General features: G+C 42.7%; 1 protein-coding gene across 14 annotated transcripts in view; it reads left to right on the top strand.

Moving 5' to 3' along the window:
• The window catches only part of Trio (trio Rho guanine nucleotide exchange factor), a 374802-nt gene that overhangs the window by 168112 nt on the left and 188270 nt on the right, over positions 1-18420 (top strand). For all 14 annotated transcript variants that reach the window (XR_002818831.1, XM_004644739.1, XM_023704920.1 and 11 more), the window contains 2 exons: positions 1773-1964; positions 10186-10317. Coding sequence is in view for 13 of the 14 variants with exons in the window: in XM_004644739.1 (XP_004644796.1) it covers positions 1773-1964; positions 10186-10317 (324 nt within the window). In the remaining variant the exon portion in view is untranslated. The remainder of the gene's footprint in view (positions 1-1772; positions 1965-10185; positions 10318-18420) is intronic.

Here is an 18420-nt window from a genome sequence, read left to right as displayed (position 1 = left end):
TATGTATAAATATTTGGAATGAATTTTACAACTCTATATGTTGTAGTATACAAAAATTTAATTCTAGGTGATGAAGAATATCAACTTGAACAATTTTAGAAAGAGATATACGTGATCTTACATTATGAAAAGATTGATTTCTTCTTTTTTATTTTTTAAAGAATACAAAATAGGGCCAGGGAGATAGCTCAGCAAACTAAGCATCTGCTTAGGCAAGAACAGGGACCAAGCTTTGATCCCTGACACCACATGCCACACAGGTCTGCCCCCAGGCATGCTGAGCCAATGACTGAGACTGGGAGTGGTGGTGCATACCTATAATCCCAGTGCTGGGGAGGCTGAAACTGGAGGATCACTGCTCCAAGCTGCATAGCAAGAACCTGTACAAAAAAAAAAAAAAAAAAAAGATTCAGAGATACAAGAATAGAGTAGTACAGGGTGTCATCTTATGCTTAAAGAAAAGGAAGGGAGAGGGAAAGAATAGGCAGGAGGACTGGACACATGGCTTTGAACTTCAAGAACACTAGTGATACCAGAATCCAGGCCAGTGAGACTCAGTCCTACTGATCCTGGATCTGATTGTCACAGCCTTGTAATGTATTCCCTCTCCCTGCCTCCTCAGGATATTTGATCTGTTGATGATTGTAGCCCAAAAAACAGCTCAGCCTGGAGTCTGTGTTCTCTACAGGGTGGGGTGGCTGCTCCAACTTCTGACTTCTGTCAGAAATAGAGAATGATGAACAGAAAAAGGTGCAGAGTAAGGGTGGACAAGTGGGTCTTGGGGCTCTTGACCTGAGTGGGCTGTAGACACCTGTGGGAAAAGGGAGGTGGCCTACAGGGGCCCCTGGAAGGCAGAGGAAGAAGGGAGGGAAATGGGGCACTTGGACAGTGGGGCTGGTTAGATAGCAGGAGGTTAGGAAGCGCCAAAGGGACAACTGCCTTTTCGAGGATCCACAGAGAGGAGCAGTGTGGTGACAGTGTTCAGAAACAGTAAATATGTGACAGAGAGCAGCATGGGACCCGTTGAAGCTGTGCTCCTGCCCAGCCTTGGGTATCGCATCTAGAGAGTATTTAAAGAGAACTGTCCTGGCAAGAACATGTTTTGAAAAAAGAGTGGAGTTTTCTGTTTGGTTATTTTTATGAGCCTTCTCTGCATACTTTTTCATTAAACCGGTGGGCTTGAAGATACAAACTTCACCAGAATAGAAATGCTTCACTTAATATTTGAACACAACATTGTGATGATTCTGCCTCAATTCATATTCCTGGGACAATTCATAGATTTTCTGTTGGCATCAAAAAGATGACTTGGGCTTATGCAGAAAGAAGAGCTTGTTTGTACACAAATAGCCTTTGGTTGCTAAGTATATGTTTTTCAGTTTCTGGGTTCTGGCTGAAAAACTGAAACCTCGGGTTCCTTCAGTTCTACGTGGCTGCTTGTCAGCGGGCTTGCCATCTGGCTCCTTGTCCATCTTGGAAGCCACAAAGTTAGTCGTAGTGTATTTGAGTGCGCCCACTTTTGCATTTAGTGGCTTTGTACTTTACAGCGAGTTGATTTATAATTTTACAGTTTTAGAAATATAAACTGGAACCAAAGCTTAGGGTTTATGGAAATCCAGAGACCAGCTATATCTGTTACCTACCACGTGATTCATTTGCTAAAAATAGGGATACTTTCAGTCAGCTGCTTTAGAAAGTGCTACCTGGGTTTCTTCGAAAGGAACCTTGCGTCTGCCTTCTGCTAACAAGCCTGCTGCTTCTGTCTTTTGCAGAATGTGTATGTAAATATAAACCGCATCATGTCGGTAGCCAATCGCTTGGTTGAATCTGGCCACTATGCCTCTCAGCAGATTAAACAGATTGCAAATCAGCTGGAGCAAGAATGGAAGGCATTCGCAGCAGCCCTGGATGAACGCAGCACCTTGCTGGACATGTCCTCCATTTTTCACCAGAAGGCCGAAAAGGTCAGTGCCGGGAACCCTGCCCACACATAGATCAGAATAGCACTTAGATCTGCTGCACCTATGTGGGCTCCTCAGCAGCTCCGTGAGGTACTAACTGTGAGCTCTGAAGCTCCTCAGCCTTGAGTTTAAAGCCAGACTGTCTTATTTCCTGCTGTGCAGCTTTAGACAAGTTACTTAATCTCTCTGTTCTTTAGATTTTTTTCTTTTATAAAATAGCATTAAAAAATCTGCTTGACAAGATTATTTTGTCATAAAACTATGGTAATTTATATTATTAATTTGTTTATAGTAAACAAGTTCTTTGTCCCTTAGTCTGAAGTACTTGGGACCAGAAGTGTGAGATTTTGGAGTTTCTGCATAGACTTTACTAGTTTAGCATCTATATTCTGATAATCTGAAATCCAGAATGCTCTGAAAACAAAATGTTTTTGTATAGTTGAAGTTTTGGATTTGTAGTTTTCCAGGTGCTCACCCATGTAACATGCAGGAGCTGCTGTTTGTCCACTCTTCTCCCTCTCCGCCTCTTCTGTCAGTGTGCTTTGGGCACACATGGTAGAGTGCCTGCCCTTCGCTCCTGCCCCAGGCATGTGCACAGATGCAGGTGCTCAGGGCCCTGGCGGGGTTGTGCTCTCCGCACTTCCAGAGTGGTCACAAAATGTGTGCCCAGCTCCTCGGTGTACTGTCCCCTGGAGGCAGGGATGGCAGCGATGTCTTAGCTTTTCACTGTATCAGTGAAACATATTTTCAAAAGGCCCTTTGCCCAGCATGCCCCTTCTCCAGGTACACACACTTCTCCAGGCCTAGGGTGCATGTCCATGCTGTGCTGCAGGGCAGGGAACTGACAGATCCAGGGTTTTGGCCTCTTCGTCCTAGGAGGCTCTGCCAGCAGTGACTTTGGGTTAGGCAGTTTGTAGTGCCTTTCACAACAGTAAAATTATACAGCCTGGAGTCTGACCTCACGTTGGCGTCATTCACTGTTATTTCAGAGTGTTGTTGAAGAGGTGACACATAATACTCCCCACATGCATGAGCTCCAGCAGACCTACCTGCTTAGGGCAGTAGCAGGAAGGGGGCTGCTCATGACCCACACTTCACTGGAGTGAGGGAAGGCGTGGGAAATGCCTTCTGAGGGTGTACACAGTGTGTAGAGGAGCTTAGCCTAGGAAGACTCATCTGGTAAGAACAGACACTTTATTTAAAAGGAAAACTACTAGTGCAGCCTTCTGTGCAATAATTTTGAGGAGATTTGCACTGGTGCTTCTAAGAAGGGAATAGTTTTTCTTTTATCTAAATCCAGTCTTGAAGAGTGAAGTCATCAGTAAAGCTAAGAGAAAGGCCCCAGCTTGCCTAGGACTTTGGCCAGGCAGTCAGAATGTTGCACAAGGTACTAATTAGCAATGATCTCAACTCTAGAAACCTTTGTAGTGTGAAGCAAGGGAGGAAGCTAATGGAATATAAGGAGAAGAAAGTCTTGGTGTCATAAAGTTGTGAGTGAGGACTTTCAGGTTTAACTGGTAAAGTTTTTCTGCTTATGTATAAATTTAGCTGATTGTATGATAAAAGATAAGTGCAAGTGCACACACAACATTAAAAAAAGATAATAGGAATTTCCTGTGGAATGAAAAGCACCTCTGCATGACTCCTTGGACACCTCTGATCATCGCTGTATTCAGTAGCGCTACTTTTGATTAGTATTGATGTTACTGTGATTGAAAAAGTAAGCTGTGTGGTCCATGCATGTGTCATCTTTAATAACCATACAGTGTGGGCTGTGACAACTTCATGGAACTGGAATGTGTGTGAGTTGGCTGGGAGCCCCTGGAAAGGTATGCTAAGATAATACAAATGCATTTGAAGCAGGACCAGCTGCTCAGATGAATGGCAGGTAATCTGAAGCACAATGCAAAGTGTACTCATGAACATGATGGGATTCAGGGTGATCAATAAACTTAGGAGATAAACTGCCAATCCATCCTGCTTTAAAAATGGGGTGCTGTGGGGGCACTTCCCCCAAATGTTTTACTACTAAATATTTCAAATGTGTAGCAAAGTTGAAAGAGGTGGTTGTTTTTATTTGAATAACACTGAATCACTGCAGTTTATGGTTTGAAGGGAACTACACTAGAAGAATGAATAAATGAAGAGAACTTCACGAGATCCTGTATAAAGTCTGACAATGCTCAGACATCTCTGCATGGGGACTGGCCAGAGAAACTAACTATGAGTTTAGAGACAAAAGCCTGCTGGTGAGGATGGGGCACAGAATGTGGTCTGGACTCCAGTGATGCTAGAAGCCTGCATCGGGACACCCTTGTGTGTAGGGGGGGCACTAGAATGCCTTTTCAGGTGTTTCCGTTTTTTAAAAATGAATTTAGGACAGGGTCTACAGGGTGTACACGGTTTTACTATGTAGATTGGACTCGTAGCGATTCTCCTGTTTTCAGCCTCCCAAGCACTAGGATTACAGGTGTGTGCCACCACGCCCAGTCTCAGTCACTTTTCAATGCACCCCAAGGGCAGGGCCTGCACGGCTGGGGATTGAGCCCCATCCACGGCGTTCTGCTGAAGCAGGCCCTTTAGTCTACTGAGCTGTCTGGCCGGCCCTCTTTTCAGCTGTTTCCTTAGCTTAAATTCAGATGTGTTGAGTATCTTTTCCATCACTGAACAGAAAGAAGATTATTTTCAGTTTTGCTGCCAGGAAGGAATCACATCCACTAAAGTAGTTTCCTGTACCCAGAAGAGCACACAAACAAGTCTACTTTGTTCCTTATTTTGAGACACTTTGCCTACTGTGTCTGCTCATTCTATTTTCGTAGCTCAACCTGAAAAGGTCCAGAAGCTCTTCCAAGTTTTAGACCTCCTTCTTAGCCACCTGTTTGAATCTCATCCAGAACTTTCACGAGAAATTTAAATTTGATTGGTGGACTTGGTGCTGAAATGCATCCTGTGGTCAGTGGCCTCGCATGATGAGAGCAGCCATTTCTGTAAGGACTGAGCTCTTGGTTGAGCTGCCACAATGATCTCTGTGGGTGTTCTTGTATTAGTGTTGTTTATGACTTCATTAATTTAAACACTGAGGTTAAAACTGCATGAGAATGAGCTCTCATAGAGAGATGAAGAAGTCTCCACAATTCTCTCTCATCTGCTCATCTCCATTGATGGCACAGCATCAGAGTATTAGTTTGCAAATACGAACATATTAAGACAGTGCTGTTGGTCTTACCCAAAGATGTTGTGTGGGGCCTACAAATTTCACTTACCGGGTCCAGCGTGGGTAACCCCTTGATGGTCCTTTTATGTTAACAGACTTCCCATAGTGAGGCTGGCCTTGAACCCAGGTCAGTCTTCCACCTCAGACTCCCAGTGCTAGAATTATAGGGGCGCTGCTTCAGCATGCCTGGCCACATTATATTTTTACAAAATATAAAGAATTAGAGAATTAAAGTGAGTTTGTTTTACTATACTTTAACCTTTCCAGATCTACTGCTACAACAGTAATCCAGAACTGTATAATTTCCTGTGATAGCCCTCATCACATGTGGCCATTGAATTTGCTTAAAGGTGAATAAAATAATTTTTAAAAATAGATTTCAGTAAAAATTAAGTTTGACATTTCATGTGCTCAACAGTAACAGGTTGCTGGTAGGTCTGTAACAGTACAGGGACATGTTTCCACTGCCTCAGAATACTCTGGTCAGAGATTCTGGTCACTTTCCAAGTGAACCATAGGTCTGATTATTTTGTCTTGGCCATGACTTTAAAGGCTTTCTATACTTTGGCAGTACCCCAAAAAAGTAACAACTAGTTTTTGTATAGTTCTTTAACATTTACAGAGTTCTTTAACGTAAGATCGTGTTTCATCCATGAATCTCACTGGAGTAGAGGGAGATGGTGGTCTAATGCCCTAATCATCTGTATGTGGAGAGGGATTTGCCTGTGTTCTCAAGACTGGAATTTTGCTTGAGGTCCATGACTAGGTTTTTCATTTCCTAAGATAACAGATAATTTTGTCCTTACATTAATATTCCTACAAAATTTTACTTTTCATAAAAATTTGAAGATAATATTTACTATAAACATGGCATACATGGTCATTATCATTTATATGGTTTTATTTAAGTCTGGTTTAAAATTCAGAGGAAAATAATATGCATACTGCCTCAATATTTCCTTTTAACTTTCTAAAGCAAATAATACACATATAATTTTTCCCAATTTATACATAAATACACACACACACATTTTTTCATGAAAGCTTTTACTAAAAGCACAGGTCCCATTGTTTGTAGTAAGAACAAGATTCTCATTGAATAGGAAGGAATTGGGATTAAAAATTGCAAAAAGAATAATGTGTTAATGAAAGTAAGTCTAAGGTATTTGGAGTGGTCTTTGGCATATCTTAGTTGAAACTGAGCTTATCTTCTTGTCCAAGTTTCTCAGGTTGATTCACAGTGCAAAACTTCTTCCACCCTGTGATTCCCTTGGGTAGATGAGGTGGGCAGCACTGGGAGATGGTGGTGATGGAACCAAAAGAAAAGTGGAGTATTGCTATTTGGAATTGAAAACAAAAAGTGTAAAGAAAAGCAAGAAAAGACTTCTGAAGTGTGAATTCATGTCTCTGTGTACTTTTCAGCTGGTTTCCATTTTGCCAGAGAAAAGTCATTCTAAAAATTCTTTTAAAAATTCATGTTTCTGGAAATTCCCACCCCTTTGTGTTACCTGTGCTCAGCCCAGGCTCTACCCTGGAGGTGAGGGCAGGGTGGAGTAAGAAGCTTGTGGGGTGAATCTGCTGTTTCTCTGGACCCTGGCTTTGGGCAGACCAGGCAGGAAAGCCGAGGGGCTCTCAGGTTGAAGATGCCTTCTTGGCCCATGGGAAGGAGTGGAAGAATGTTTACAAAAAGCAAGCTGTTATTTATACAACATTTCCTCTAAAGGCCATGTATATAAATCGTGTCCCCTCCCATCTGCTGCTTTTTGTACAGTGACTGACCAAATTCTTTTACTTTCTGTTCAGCAACACTTAAACAAGGTCGCCATCCTGGTACCACTCAAAAAAAAGGTCCTCTTTCTGCTCAGGCTCAGAATCTGTCTTCTCACCTGTCCCTTCTTTCCTGTGTTCTGTGCTAAAGATGGAACCAGGGGCACTCCACCACGGGGCTGCGTCTGCTTACTGACCCGTGGAAGCTACTACCATGGCTCTAGTCTCAGAAAGTTTCCTGTGTCATCTGGCAGCAGGGACAGAAGCTTTATGGAAATCTGGTTGGTTGGTCTTGAGGGAATCTGTAGGACTGTAGAGAGCTGCTTATAGATTGAATGAGATGGGGAAGTTTTATAGTTCTTTTACTTAGGCAAGATAGTCCCTATACCACTTCACTGTAAGTTGGGCACAGGGGATTTTGAGTTTATGTCTTTGGAAGATCATTACTCACACAGGCCAGCTTCTCTGTGTGTCCATTCAGTGGCCTGCGTGATGCACTCAGAGTTCCTGAGCCAGCACAGCATGTGGTACCAGGAATCAAGCCCAGGTCCTTGTGCTTGCCAGGCAGGTGCTTAGACCACCAAGCTATCTGCCCAGCCCTGTGTTTCATTCTTGAAAAGTCAGTTTTAAGCCTTCAAGTGGATTCTGAAGGATTTTCCTAAAAAAAAAAAAATTTGTGCTTTGTTATTTATGGAATTTGTGTCTAACTGTGTCCAGGCCTGAACTAATTTCAGTTGCTTCAAAAATTGGAGTTGAATATGGTCTTAGTAGAGTGATCTATGGTCTGACACTTGCCATTAAGTTGTAAAGTGCTATACCATGTAACTAATACTTAATTGTACCATGTTCAATTAGTATTCAGAAGCTTTTTCTTTCTTTTGGGAACATGTGTCTTAACTCCTTGGCTTGGGTGTTTGACAGTGGCCATTGTCTAAGAGCAAATTAATTGCTGGCTTGGAGCTGATAATTTATTAATGATGGTGGCTAACTTCAGTCAATTTGTATTTGGAAAAAGCTTATATAATTTAATAATTGGCATTAAATGCAATAATGGAAGAAGGATGATGTGGAACTCAAGAATAATTAGTCATCCAACCTGAACTAATTGACATTCATGGAACACTAACCAAGAAATGCTTAGAAATACGCTTATGTAGCCGTGAATATAATACTTGGGAGGTGGAGAGGCATAACTGTATTGCTACCGCCATTGCCTTGAAGATGCTGGTGAGACCATGAAACAAGGCAGTAGAAGCATTCCCTGTCGCTCGCAGTGCCTAGTGGTGCTCGGTGCTGATGCCACTTCATGCTTTATGAGCTGGTGTTAAGCAGCAGCACTTGGATCCAGATAGTTTTCTGAGTCAGGATTAATGATAAAGGAATGTTCAGAAACAATTGTTGGTTCACTTGTCTATGTTAAAACCATACAAATACCATAAATAACTAGGAGATTACACTCATTGTATTTCAAGAGAATTACAGCAGCTTTCCTGTCTGGCTCCCAGGTATTGTGTTTTGAAACAACAATCCTCTGCATTCCCTGCTAAAGTCTTTTCCTCCAGGAACTGGAGTGAAAGAGGTTAAAACCCAGGGAAATGTGTTGACAGCTATTTGGCTTAATTGAGTTAGCTTCTTTAATTAGGCCTCTGTGCTTGCCTTTGACTCTTAACTGTGATGGATTCTGATAACATCTCCCTAGGAAATTTGGCAGTGATTTATCCGCTATTGATGAGGTCTGAAGATGTGGGTAGCTGTGGGGAAAACTGAAGCAAAATTGGAACTGCAGTCAGCAACCCAGGCCAGCTGTGCAGCTTGGACTTCTTTAGTTTATATGCAAATTGGAGACATCTTGAGGGTCACGGCTGAGCAGCTTAAGTGATCTCCCCTTAATTCCGATGTTAATTTCCTCTTAAAAGAGTAGAAGAGTCAGCTGGCTGCTTTTCATGATTTTAGGTAAAAGATTTCAGATACCTTGACATTACTGTTTGTATCTAGTTGTCCCCGCAAAGCATCACTTAAGTAATGGGGTTGTGGCCTCTTGAGGGGCAGCCGAGGCTTAAGGGATGGGGCCAGAGAGGTGAGAACCTTTACACAGATGGCATGTGCACCTCCCACCCCCACCCCAGGCCTGGTGGCCTCTCTTGGAGGTGTGGAGCCGATCATCCAGGATGGACAGGGCTGCACCCCAGCCCCTCTTCCAGATGCTGTAGTGCAGGATGGCAGTATCTTGAGGTCTTGCTATGTAATTCAGGCTGCTTTAAACTATGAAACCTCCAGTAGCTAAATAAACCTTTCCTTCTCTAAAAAAAAAATTCTGTCTTAGTTAACTCTTCTCTCATTGCGGGGACAAATACCCAACACTCAAAATGAGGAAAGGAAAGGTTTATTTAGCTCACAGTTACTGGATGTTTCAAGACACCAGAGGAGAGGCTGAGGTGCTGCCTTGCCCAAGATGACCCACCCCAGCTCTCTGAGAAAGCATGAGCTAGCCAGTGTAATGGTTTGCGACTGTGGGCCCCGCCCCTCGGGCCTTGCCCCGTCCTCTGGCCCTGTCTCAGGCCACGTATTGATCCTCCAGCTGCATCTGTCCCCTAATTATATGAGGCTTTGGGGGAACAACTCAACACAAACCATAATACTTGGTGCCTTCCATTGATATTTTCATGTGAAAGGAAAATAAGGCTGCTATGTCTGCACAGCCCCTTTCTGTAGGGGTGGGACAAGGAGGGAATTAGAAGAAAGGGAGAAATAGAAATTCACCTGTGAGTTGGGAGGCTGGCCAGGGTGCTCCCGACAGACAGCAGGGCAGTGTGGCTCCAGAGCCGCACCCTGACTCCTGGGTAACTCAAACCTGACATTTACTGGGCCTGGTCCCTCCAGTCCTGCCAGATCCAAACTACTGGGGGTGGAGTCCAAGAATCACACTTGAAAATTCACATCAGTGCCATCTGAGCTGGAGATACAGCTATGTTATATTCTTATTCCAGTAACTTCCCTCATCTACTCTAATTCTGTTGTTTTTGAAACAGGGTCTTGCCATGTAGTGCAGGCTGGCTTTGATCTATTTTATCTGGCCCAGGCTGGCCTCAAACTTGTACCTATCCACTGCCTCACCTTCCAGGTGTCACCATGCACAGCACAGCTACCCTAATTTTCAAAACCATGTAAAAACACCGGAGGAGAGGCTGAGGTGTGTCAGAGACACATTGATAGAAATAACCTTTCTTTTTTTTAACCTCCAAGTACATGAGCAATGTGGACTCATGGTGTAAAGCCTGCGGCGAGGTGGACCTTCCCTCCGAACTGCAGGATCTGGAAGACGCCATTCATCACCACCAAGGCATCTACGAGCACATCACTCTTGCTTATTCTGAGGTAAGGGCTCATTGTAGGTTGTAAGTCAGCAGCACTTTTTGGTTATAGCAGTAGAAGCTGGAAAAAACTGCTGTAAGCCCAGAAAGGACTTCTAGATATCAAGTTAAACCTCAGTGCTGTCATCCAGTATTTGAACTTCTGTGTGTGGGTCATGAGCAGAGCTGGACGATGGGCAATGAATAGACCTCATAGCTCCATCTGGCATATTCTATGTAAATATCAACAGTTACTGTGAGAAAATATTTGATGGTACCTAGCAGATGGCTGGGCATAAAGGCAACATTCAATAAATGTTTATTGGCTTTAATTGGCCTCAACCATTTGATCTGAACCAAGCCATGTACTTGCCAGAGTTTTAGGGAAGAACTGGCCGTTTACATCCTAGTCTGGCCATTGTTGGGCTTCTCTCATCAGCTGCCCCCTCCCTGATCTTGGGCCTCGGCCTCTTGACCCCCCTCCATATCTGTAGGTGAATTGAATGCACTTGAAGCTCTGCTCTGTTTGCTTCAGAATGTGGTCAGCACTGCTTCTTCCCATGAAAGTTGGTGCCTAGAGTTGTTTGCTTCTGCAATTAAATTTTCAAAAAAGATCCCTTCCTCCAGCACTATTTTTTTGGCAAAATTTTTTTTAGTTAGCGGTATTATGTCTCTTAAATTTTTCATGCAATGTTTCTTAGCTAATTTCGTTGCCTAATTTATTAGGAACTATTTACATAATGTTATGGTTTGTGTCCAGATGTCCCTCCACAGCTTCATGCGTGGAAGGGGTCTGCTTTTCAGAAGTGACTAAATCTCGAGTTTGTGACTTATTCATGGTCCAGTGATGTATTAAGGGTGTCTGCTACGCTGCCTGAGGGTGGATGGCCTGCATCCAATAGAAGGGACCAGAAGAAGTTTATCCTTTCCCTCTCCTTGCTTTTGCCGCCTTCCACCATCATGAACAGTCACCTTTCTGCCATGTGCCACCCTGCCTTGGAGCGAGCTGATCACGGGCTGAAGCCTCTATGAAGAGAGCTAAATGAGCCTTTCCTCTTTTAACTTTGGGTGTCTGGTATTTTGTCTCAGTAACAAGAGAAAAGCAACTAAGCACATAACAATAGGGGTTTTTTGTTTGTTTTGTTTTTTTGGTGAAACTAAAAATTGAACAGATTGCTAATTTTTATTACATTAATTTTTATCACATTTATGAGGTTTGTGTGAATTCTGAAAATCACCTAGTGTGATTGTTTTTCCTAGTGTACCATCTCTAAGCATCATCTAATTTTGACCTGTAGTGTAAAAAGCTAGTGACCCTGTTACTTGGTCATATAGTGAAGGCTTTACGCGTGTACTTCCATGGATCCTTTTCTCTGGCTTGCCCTGTGGTCCTAGTGAGCCGTCTGCGTGCCCTTGTGGCTTCCAGACAGACTTGAGTAGTGCTCATCACAAGATGGCAGGCAAGAGCCAGTTCTCATCCTTGCTTAGGGAGCCAGATAAGAAAATGCACAGCATGCATCAGAAGCACCTTGACCTCACTGTGTCACCTTGCAGGCGAGCTGTGCGGTTCAGTCTGCTGGTCACCCTTGGCACTTAGAGCCATGTGCAGTATCTGATTGTTACCACTCCATTCAGTAAAAACAGGGCATCCTGACACAGAAACTGACATTTACTATGGTGCAGTTTTATTCAGTTTAAATTCCTACTAATACAAATAATCGAAGGGATGTAAAGAGCCTCCTAGGCTGAGGTCTCAAGTGAAAAGTTCAGCCTGTGTACATGTTTGCAAGAGAACTAAAAAGGTAAGACAATAATTTAAAGTAGATAACTGAAAGAATTTACATTTTTGCCTTATTTAAAATTTAAGCCTACAGAAAAGTGATAGAATAGTACAAAGAGCTCTCACATTTGTTAGGCCCTTACTTTCTATTTTTTTTATGGTGACATTTATATAGGAACTTTTTTTTTAAAGTACATATTTGCAGCACATAGTGTTTAATTTGCTCTACCTCTCTTTCTCCTTACCTTTCTCTCAACATGACTAGTGACTGTCTCATCCACAGACCCTATTCATATTGTTCCAGTTCTGCTGAGAATACTTGTTTCTGTTTCCTGGCACAGGTGCTGTCCAGCCGCATGCAATATATTTGGTTAATGTGTCTCTTCAGTCCCCTTCCTAAAGGGATGTTCTTTAGTCTCTCCTACCATTATGTCTTTGATAGACTTAAAATTACAGCCTTCCATTCTTAGCCTGATTCTCTCCCACCAAGTGCATTCGGTCTGCCTCGTGGGCCACGCAGACCATCCTGGCCTGGTGAGTTCGTGTTCCTCCCCGGGTGTCATAACAGCAGGCCCTCCCACCCCCGTCGGGATGAACCATGGCCACTCTTCAGCTTGGTGCCTACAGAGTTCCTCCAGTGAAGCTACAGTTTTAAAACTTTTTCTTTACTACACATTTTGTGGGCAGATAGAGTGATGTAACCCTGATCTCTGTTCCTCATTGGACTTCTCCAAGCCTTAGCTTTCACTGAGAATTCTGCTCATAACCACCATAATTCTGCTGATAGTCACCTATATCTGTTATTTATTGTATATTTTATTTGCAGGTGGCCTTTCTATCTTAGGGTAGAAGCATTTCTTTCTTCTACGCCTTCCCTTTTTCCCTCTTTGTGATTTTTTCTTTTTAAGACAGGGTCTTGCTGTATAGTTTTAGCTGGACTTGAACTCACTATGGATCCCAAGCTGCCCTTGAATTTGCAGTGATTCTCCTACCTCGGCATCCTGCATGCTGGGATTATTGGATACACCACCACACCTGGCTTCTTATGAAATCTTGTTATCTTCAGTGAATTATGGTGTGATATACTATTTCATTGCCTGAATTGTCTAGATATGGCTAGTGGGAGCCCCTCTCTGTGTCCCTTTGATAGTATCCTTTGAGTACTCCTTTGATTCCTGGTGTACTAACGTGCTCTAGGCTTATGTTGTGGTCTCCCTGCTCACTCCCAGGATCAGGTGTATCATCCACATATCAGTCTGTCCACAACTGCATCTGTGTACCCATCCACCCAGCCATGCACTCACCGTGTCATTCACCCACCCACATACTCATCTGACCACCCATCCTTCTGCCCCACACCCATCTATCCATCCGTCCCTCCAAGCCCCTCAACCATTGTCTATCCCTCCACTTATGCATCCGTCATTCCATGTTATACACCTAAAACTTGCAAAATCTAGGTGTATTGTTCTGCGTTTAAAAGCATACTGGTACTGGTCCTTCCATTTCTAATATAGTACCACAAGGTTCTTTTCAGTCTTTCCCCTTTTCAGGCAGCAAGAAGCCTGGCTTCTGTTGTCCTCAATATGCTAGTTTATTTGTTCGGTTAGTCTTCCAACTATTCTGTATGGCTTCCGTACCTCCTACCCATACTCCCGCTTCCGTAGACAGCCTGGCACTGATACCCCTCACTGTCCCACTTCCTCATTGTCTCCAGCAGAACTGCTTCAATTAAGTGGGTTGTTTTTTTCCCTAAATTACTGTTTTTCAAATGTTTTAAAATCCAGCTTCTCATATTCTCCCCCCTGAGATAATGTTCTCCTTGAGTGCCTTGGGGATTGAGGGCTGCAGTGCAGATGACCTGCAGACCCATGTGGAGAAGTACTTCCTTCCCTTGCTCCAGAGCGCTGTGGGCATGCTACAGGGCACACATCTGATACGGAGCCTTGTGCTGTGCTTCGCTCCACCTGCATGCAGGGCTGTGTAGGTGTGCTAGTGTCCAGAAGTGGGACTGAGTCTGCCTTTTACTTTTCATTTCCCTGCCTCCTTTCCCCCTCCTCTTCTTTACCCCTTTCATACTGTTTTTTTTTTTTTTAAGCAGTGTCCACAATTTCTTGTCTTCCATGTTGTAAGTCTGCCGTGGGAAACCATCCCAATACTTTTTTAGAGCACAAGCACCTTTTTTGATGTTTAATTAGGCCTGTCCCATCTTGCTCCTGTTTATTTCTAGCGACAGGCGCATTCTGCCTTGTGAGCACTTGCTGCTTCAGCTCGCTAAGTTTGGGTCCATGTTGTATGCTGCAGTTGGTTGCTCAAGAGGGAAGCAGTGACTGCAGCTTCCTGAGGTGACTTGTCATTTACAGACAGCTTGTAGAGCAGTCATTTTCAATATCTCATTTTAACAAGCCACTCATCTCAGATTTTTAGCATACTAAATTCGCGACAGTGACTTCCTCTCGGATGCCCTGTCACCTAAGTACTGTTGGACTTTCGAGTGAGCCCGTGTAGTGAACCTGCAGTAGTGGTAGTGGCTGCTGCAGGCTGAGGCAGCAGAAGGGCGAGGTGCCTGAGGCCTGCCTGTTTTCCCATGACTTTAGACCTTCGTTTCGGTTCTGTTTTCTCAGTTACGCATGCGCTGGCTTCCTGTACATTTCATCAAGGCCCTCTTACCTGCTGCCTGTGAACCTGGCCAGCCTCTGATCTTAGGCACTGTGTAATGGGGTCTGGTGGGGTTCTTCCCTAACTGACACTGGCAAGGTGAATCAGCTTAGTGCCAACCTGACTGAAGCCACCTGTGATGGGTGGGGCCCCTTGCTGTCTTCTGCAGCACCGCTTGTAAAACACTGGTTTCAAAGCCTTGGTAAAGAGCACAGTTGCTGTTGACATACAGAGTACTGTCATCCACTTCTGCCGCAGCATCAGTGACAGTAGTCCATGTGACAGTGGTAATTCTCTCAGCCCCGAAACCCAATTGGAGACTTTGCAAAGGCTTGAAATACAGGAGCAACAAAGGCCAAACCTAAGTGCAATCCATAGAGCACATGCACAGGTGCACGTCACTAGGTTGCTGCTGCAATTCACTATGGTAGTTTTCCTTTTCTGATAATCCCAGTAGAGGTGGCAGTGAAGGTCCAGGTGGTGCTGATGTAGCTTTCAGTAAGAAACTGAATGGCTGAAAGAAATCTGCTTTGGAAACCTATAAGAAGTTTGCTAAGAAAGAGCCATCCTCCCTCTCCGGATGGCCCCCTGAGACATGGGGAAGTGACTTTGTCAGTGCAGGACCTTTCAGGAGGGATATGGCCTAGGCTGGGTTGCTGTTACTATGGCCATCCTAGGGCAGGTTTTCCTTCCTTCCTTAGAGATGAAGGTTCTGAAGTGGTTGACTCGAGCCTTTTACAGCTCAACATATTAAGGATAACCCACTACTAATATGGACTACTGGACTGTATTGGATTATTTTACTGAATTCACACACGTACAATATTTAAATGGCATACCCGTCTCTGACAAAACTAAACAAAAAAAGGGATATAAATGATGGACCATTTTGTATCTGTAATGCAAAATAGGATAGACATACAGCTACTTTCTCTTAATTCAGGGAGAAGAAAGATTTGTACTAATAGTGTTTGGGCAGGATATCATGTCTGCATCTTGTACTATGATTAACCACTGTGAAGACAACAATATGCAATATATTAATTATTGAAACTGTCCTACTAACCTATTGTGACACTGTCTCATTGATATTTGTTTCCCAATAAAATTAATTTTTTTTAAAAAACGAGATGAAGGTTCTGCTGTTGGATGAGGAGTGTCTGACACTACTACAAAGCAAGCTGTGTGCTCACCTGCTGGCATGTTTCACTCTTTTCTCCCAGAACCTTGGCTTGAGAATGGTCCCGTGAACGTTGCAGAGGCACGTGAAGTCCACGCAGGTTTTCCAGGGGCTGTGCTGTGCTGGCCATTGTGCACCCAGCCTGTGAGATAATCAAAGCAGGCCTGTGGCTTTGAGTCAGAGCAGATAGTACATTCATTTCACGCAAGCTATGAAGAACCTCCTTTCTCTATGATGCACCAAATTTAATTTTTTGTATATTTTGCCTGTTGTTGTTATGTCTTCAGACTGATTTCCTAGCACTTGGGTCTAAAACACTACATCTGGATCTAGTTGACTCTTCTCTGTCATTTATTTGGTCTCTGAATAGATTTTGGTCTCTGAATGGATTTTGCATTTCCACTTTTAAGCCGTGACATACATCTTAGGTCAAAACAGCATTCTACTTTGGATTAGGAAAAAGAAGAGTCTTACTGCAGTGACTCTTTAGTTCAGAATCTGATTTAATGGGAAATGTAGAGATCCAAGTACCAAAAGTAGGAGTAGTCAAACCTCTTTAAAGTTTTGGGCAACTTTAGGTCTTTAGGTTGGCATGAAGAAAGAGACCATTACAAGTTACAAATTATATATGCAGTTTTGGTTAAAAGTAAATATTCAAGAACCAGACCATTGTTCTCATTTTTAGCAGTTAAATTTTTCTTAAATATTAAGAAATATACCTTCAATAGGGTAAAGAATTTAAATTTTCTCACATTACTTTTTTTGCTTTATACTTGGATTATTATTAACTATTTGGATATCATATAAGTTCACAGAATTATAAAATGTAAATCTTTATAAAATTAATTTTGATTGCCCATCAAGTCCGTGTCCTATAATCAAAGAAAATGAAATAGCAGACTAAAAAATAAGTTGTTGAATTTATGGAAAAGTCCTTCTACTTAAAAAGGAAGGTTGGTTTTCTTTTTTGCAGCTGTTGTCCCTCTCAAGGCAACATTGGAGTGCTGGGAAATGAGACAGAGGATTTTTTCTTTTTTCTTTCCATTTTTCTTTTCTACTTTATTGGAGGTACTAGAGATTGAGTCCAGAGCCAATGCATTGAGCTGTAACGCGAGTTTGTTTTGAGACAGGATCTCACTAGTCCCACGGTGGGCTCAAACCTGTGATCCTTCTGCTTCAGCTTCCCAGAGTGTGACCAAAACAGTGTTAAGCAGGATGGGTCATCAAAGCCAAGCATGATGGCACAGCCAGCCTGTGATCCCAGCATTCAGAAGGCTGAGGCAGGAGTACTGCTGAAAGCTTGAGACCAACCTGGGCTACATAGGGATTTCAAGGCCAGCATTGACTGTATTACAAGACCAAATCTTATCTTGAAAAACAAATATAAACAGAAATACAGCAAACAAACTCAAAACTACAGCGTATAATTTTTTCCATAATTTTATTGAGAAACAAATAGCAGTGAAAGAGTTTCAAACCAAACTGGTAGGACAGTTTCAATAATTAACACATTGCATACATTCTTCCAAGTGGTTAATTGCTGTACAAGATGCAGACATGGTATCCTATTTACAGATACCATTAGAACAAATTCCTCCATTCATTAAGAGAATGTTAATTTATATCGTAACCACTTTGAATACACAGATACAAAATGGACATTCATCTATATCCCCTTTTTGTTAAGTTCGGTTATTTGAATATTGTAGGTGTGTAAACTCAGCAAAATATTTGAAAAGAGTCCAGTAACCCATAATAGTATTGGGTCTTCCGCTTTGCTGGCAGTGTCAGAGATTGTTGACCTGAGTCCTCTACAGCTCAACATAACAGCATGGCTTTACTTCTTATATTTCGTTTTTATACTTTTCTGCTGGATGTTTAAGACCAAGGTAAAGCAGGACCTATGCAACAAGATTTGCAGCTTTTAGGTCTGATAAGGTCAGTGAAATCCCCTCAGGATTTATCCTGAGATCCTGTACCTCAGATGGTAGAACGTTTGTCAGTGTCAACCATGTGGATGAGTCAGGGCCATTGCTTGGCCAGTGTGCTCTCTGTGAAAGTCTGAGAGAATGTTTTCTCTCCATGTGACTCTCCTTAGGCACACTCTACATCATTGATCACTTTCCTCTTTGGCCCCATAATCTCCTTGATCAGAAAACTTGGGACACTACCAAGTTATGTGACGTTACAGTACAAGTTCTCACATGTCCTGAGTCTTAATTGACCTTGGAAGTCTAGGGCCAAAATGTTGGCTTTCCTTCCGGCCCTCTTTTTTCTCTAATATGTGTCTGCAAACTTAGGTTGTTAACCATCCAGAACACAAGCTTATTGTTATTACCATACAACATAGGTTGTTAAGCTTAACCTCACTATCTGTCTGCATATCAAACATCTTAGGCATAACATGGAACATGTATTTTTCATCAAGTATTCATATGTTGAACTTTAAGTCCCTACAGAATATGATGAAAAAACATTTAAAAATTAGAATATATTTTTAAAAATAGGCA

This window comes from Octodon degus, unplaced genomic scaffold, assembly GCF_000260255.1.
Source record: "Octodon degus isolate 3935 unplaced genomic scaffold, OctDeg1.0 scaffold00207, whole genome shotgun sequence".
NCBI classification, from domain to species: domain Eukaryota; kingdom Metazoa; phylum Chordata; class Mammalia; order Rodentia; family Octodontidae; genus Octodon; species Octodon degus.
Note: the sequence above shows the minus strand (reverse complement) of the source record. Positions and strands in the feature narration are given on the sequence as shown.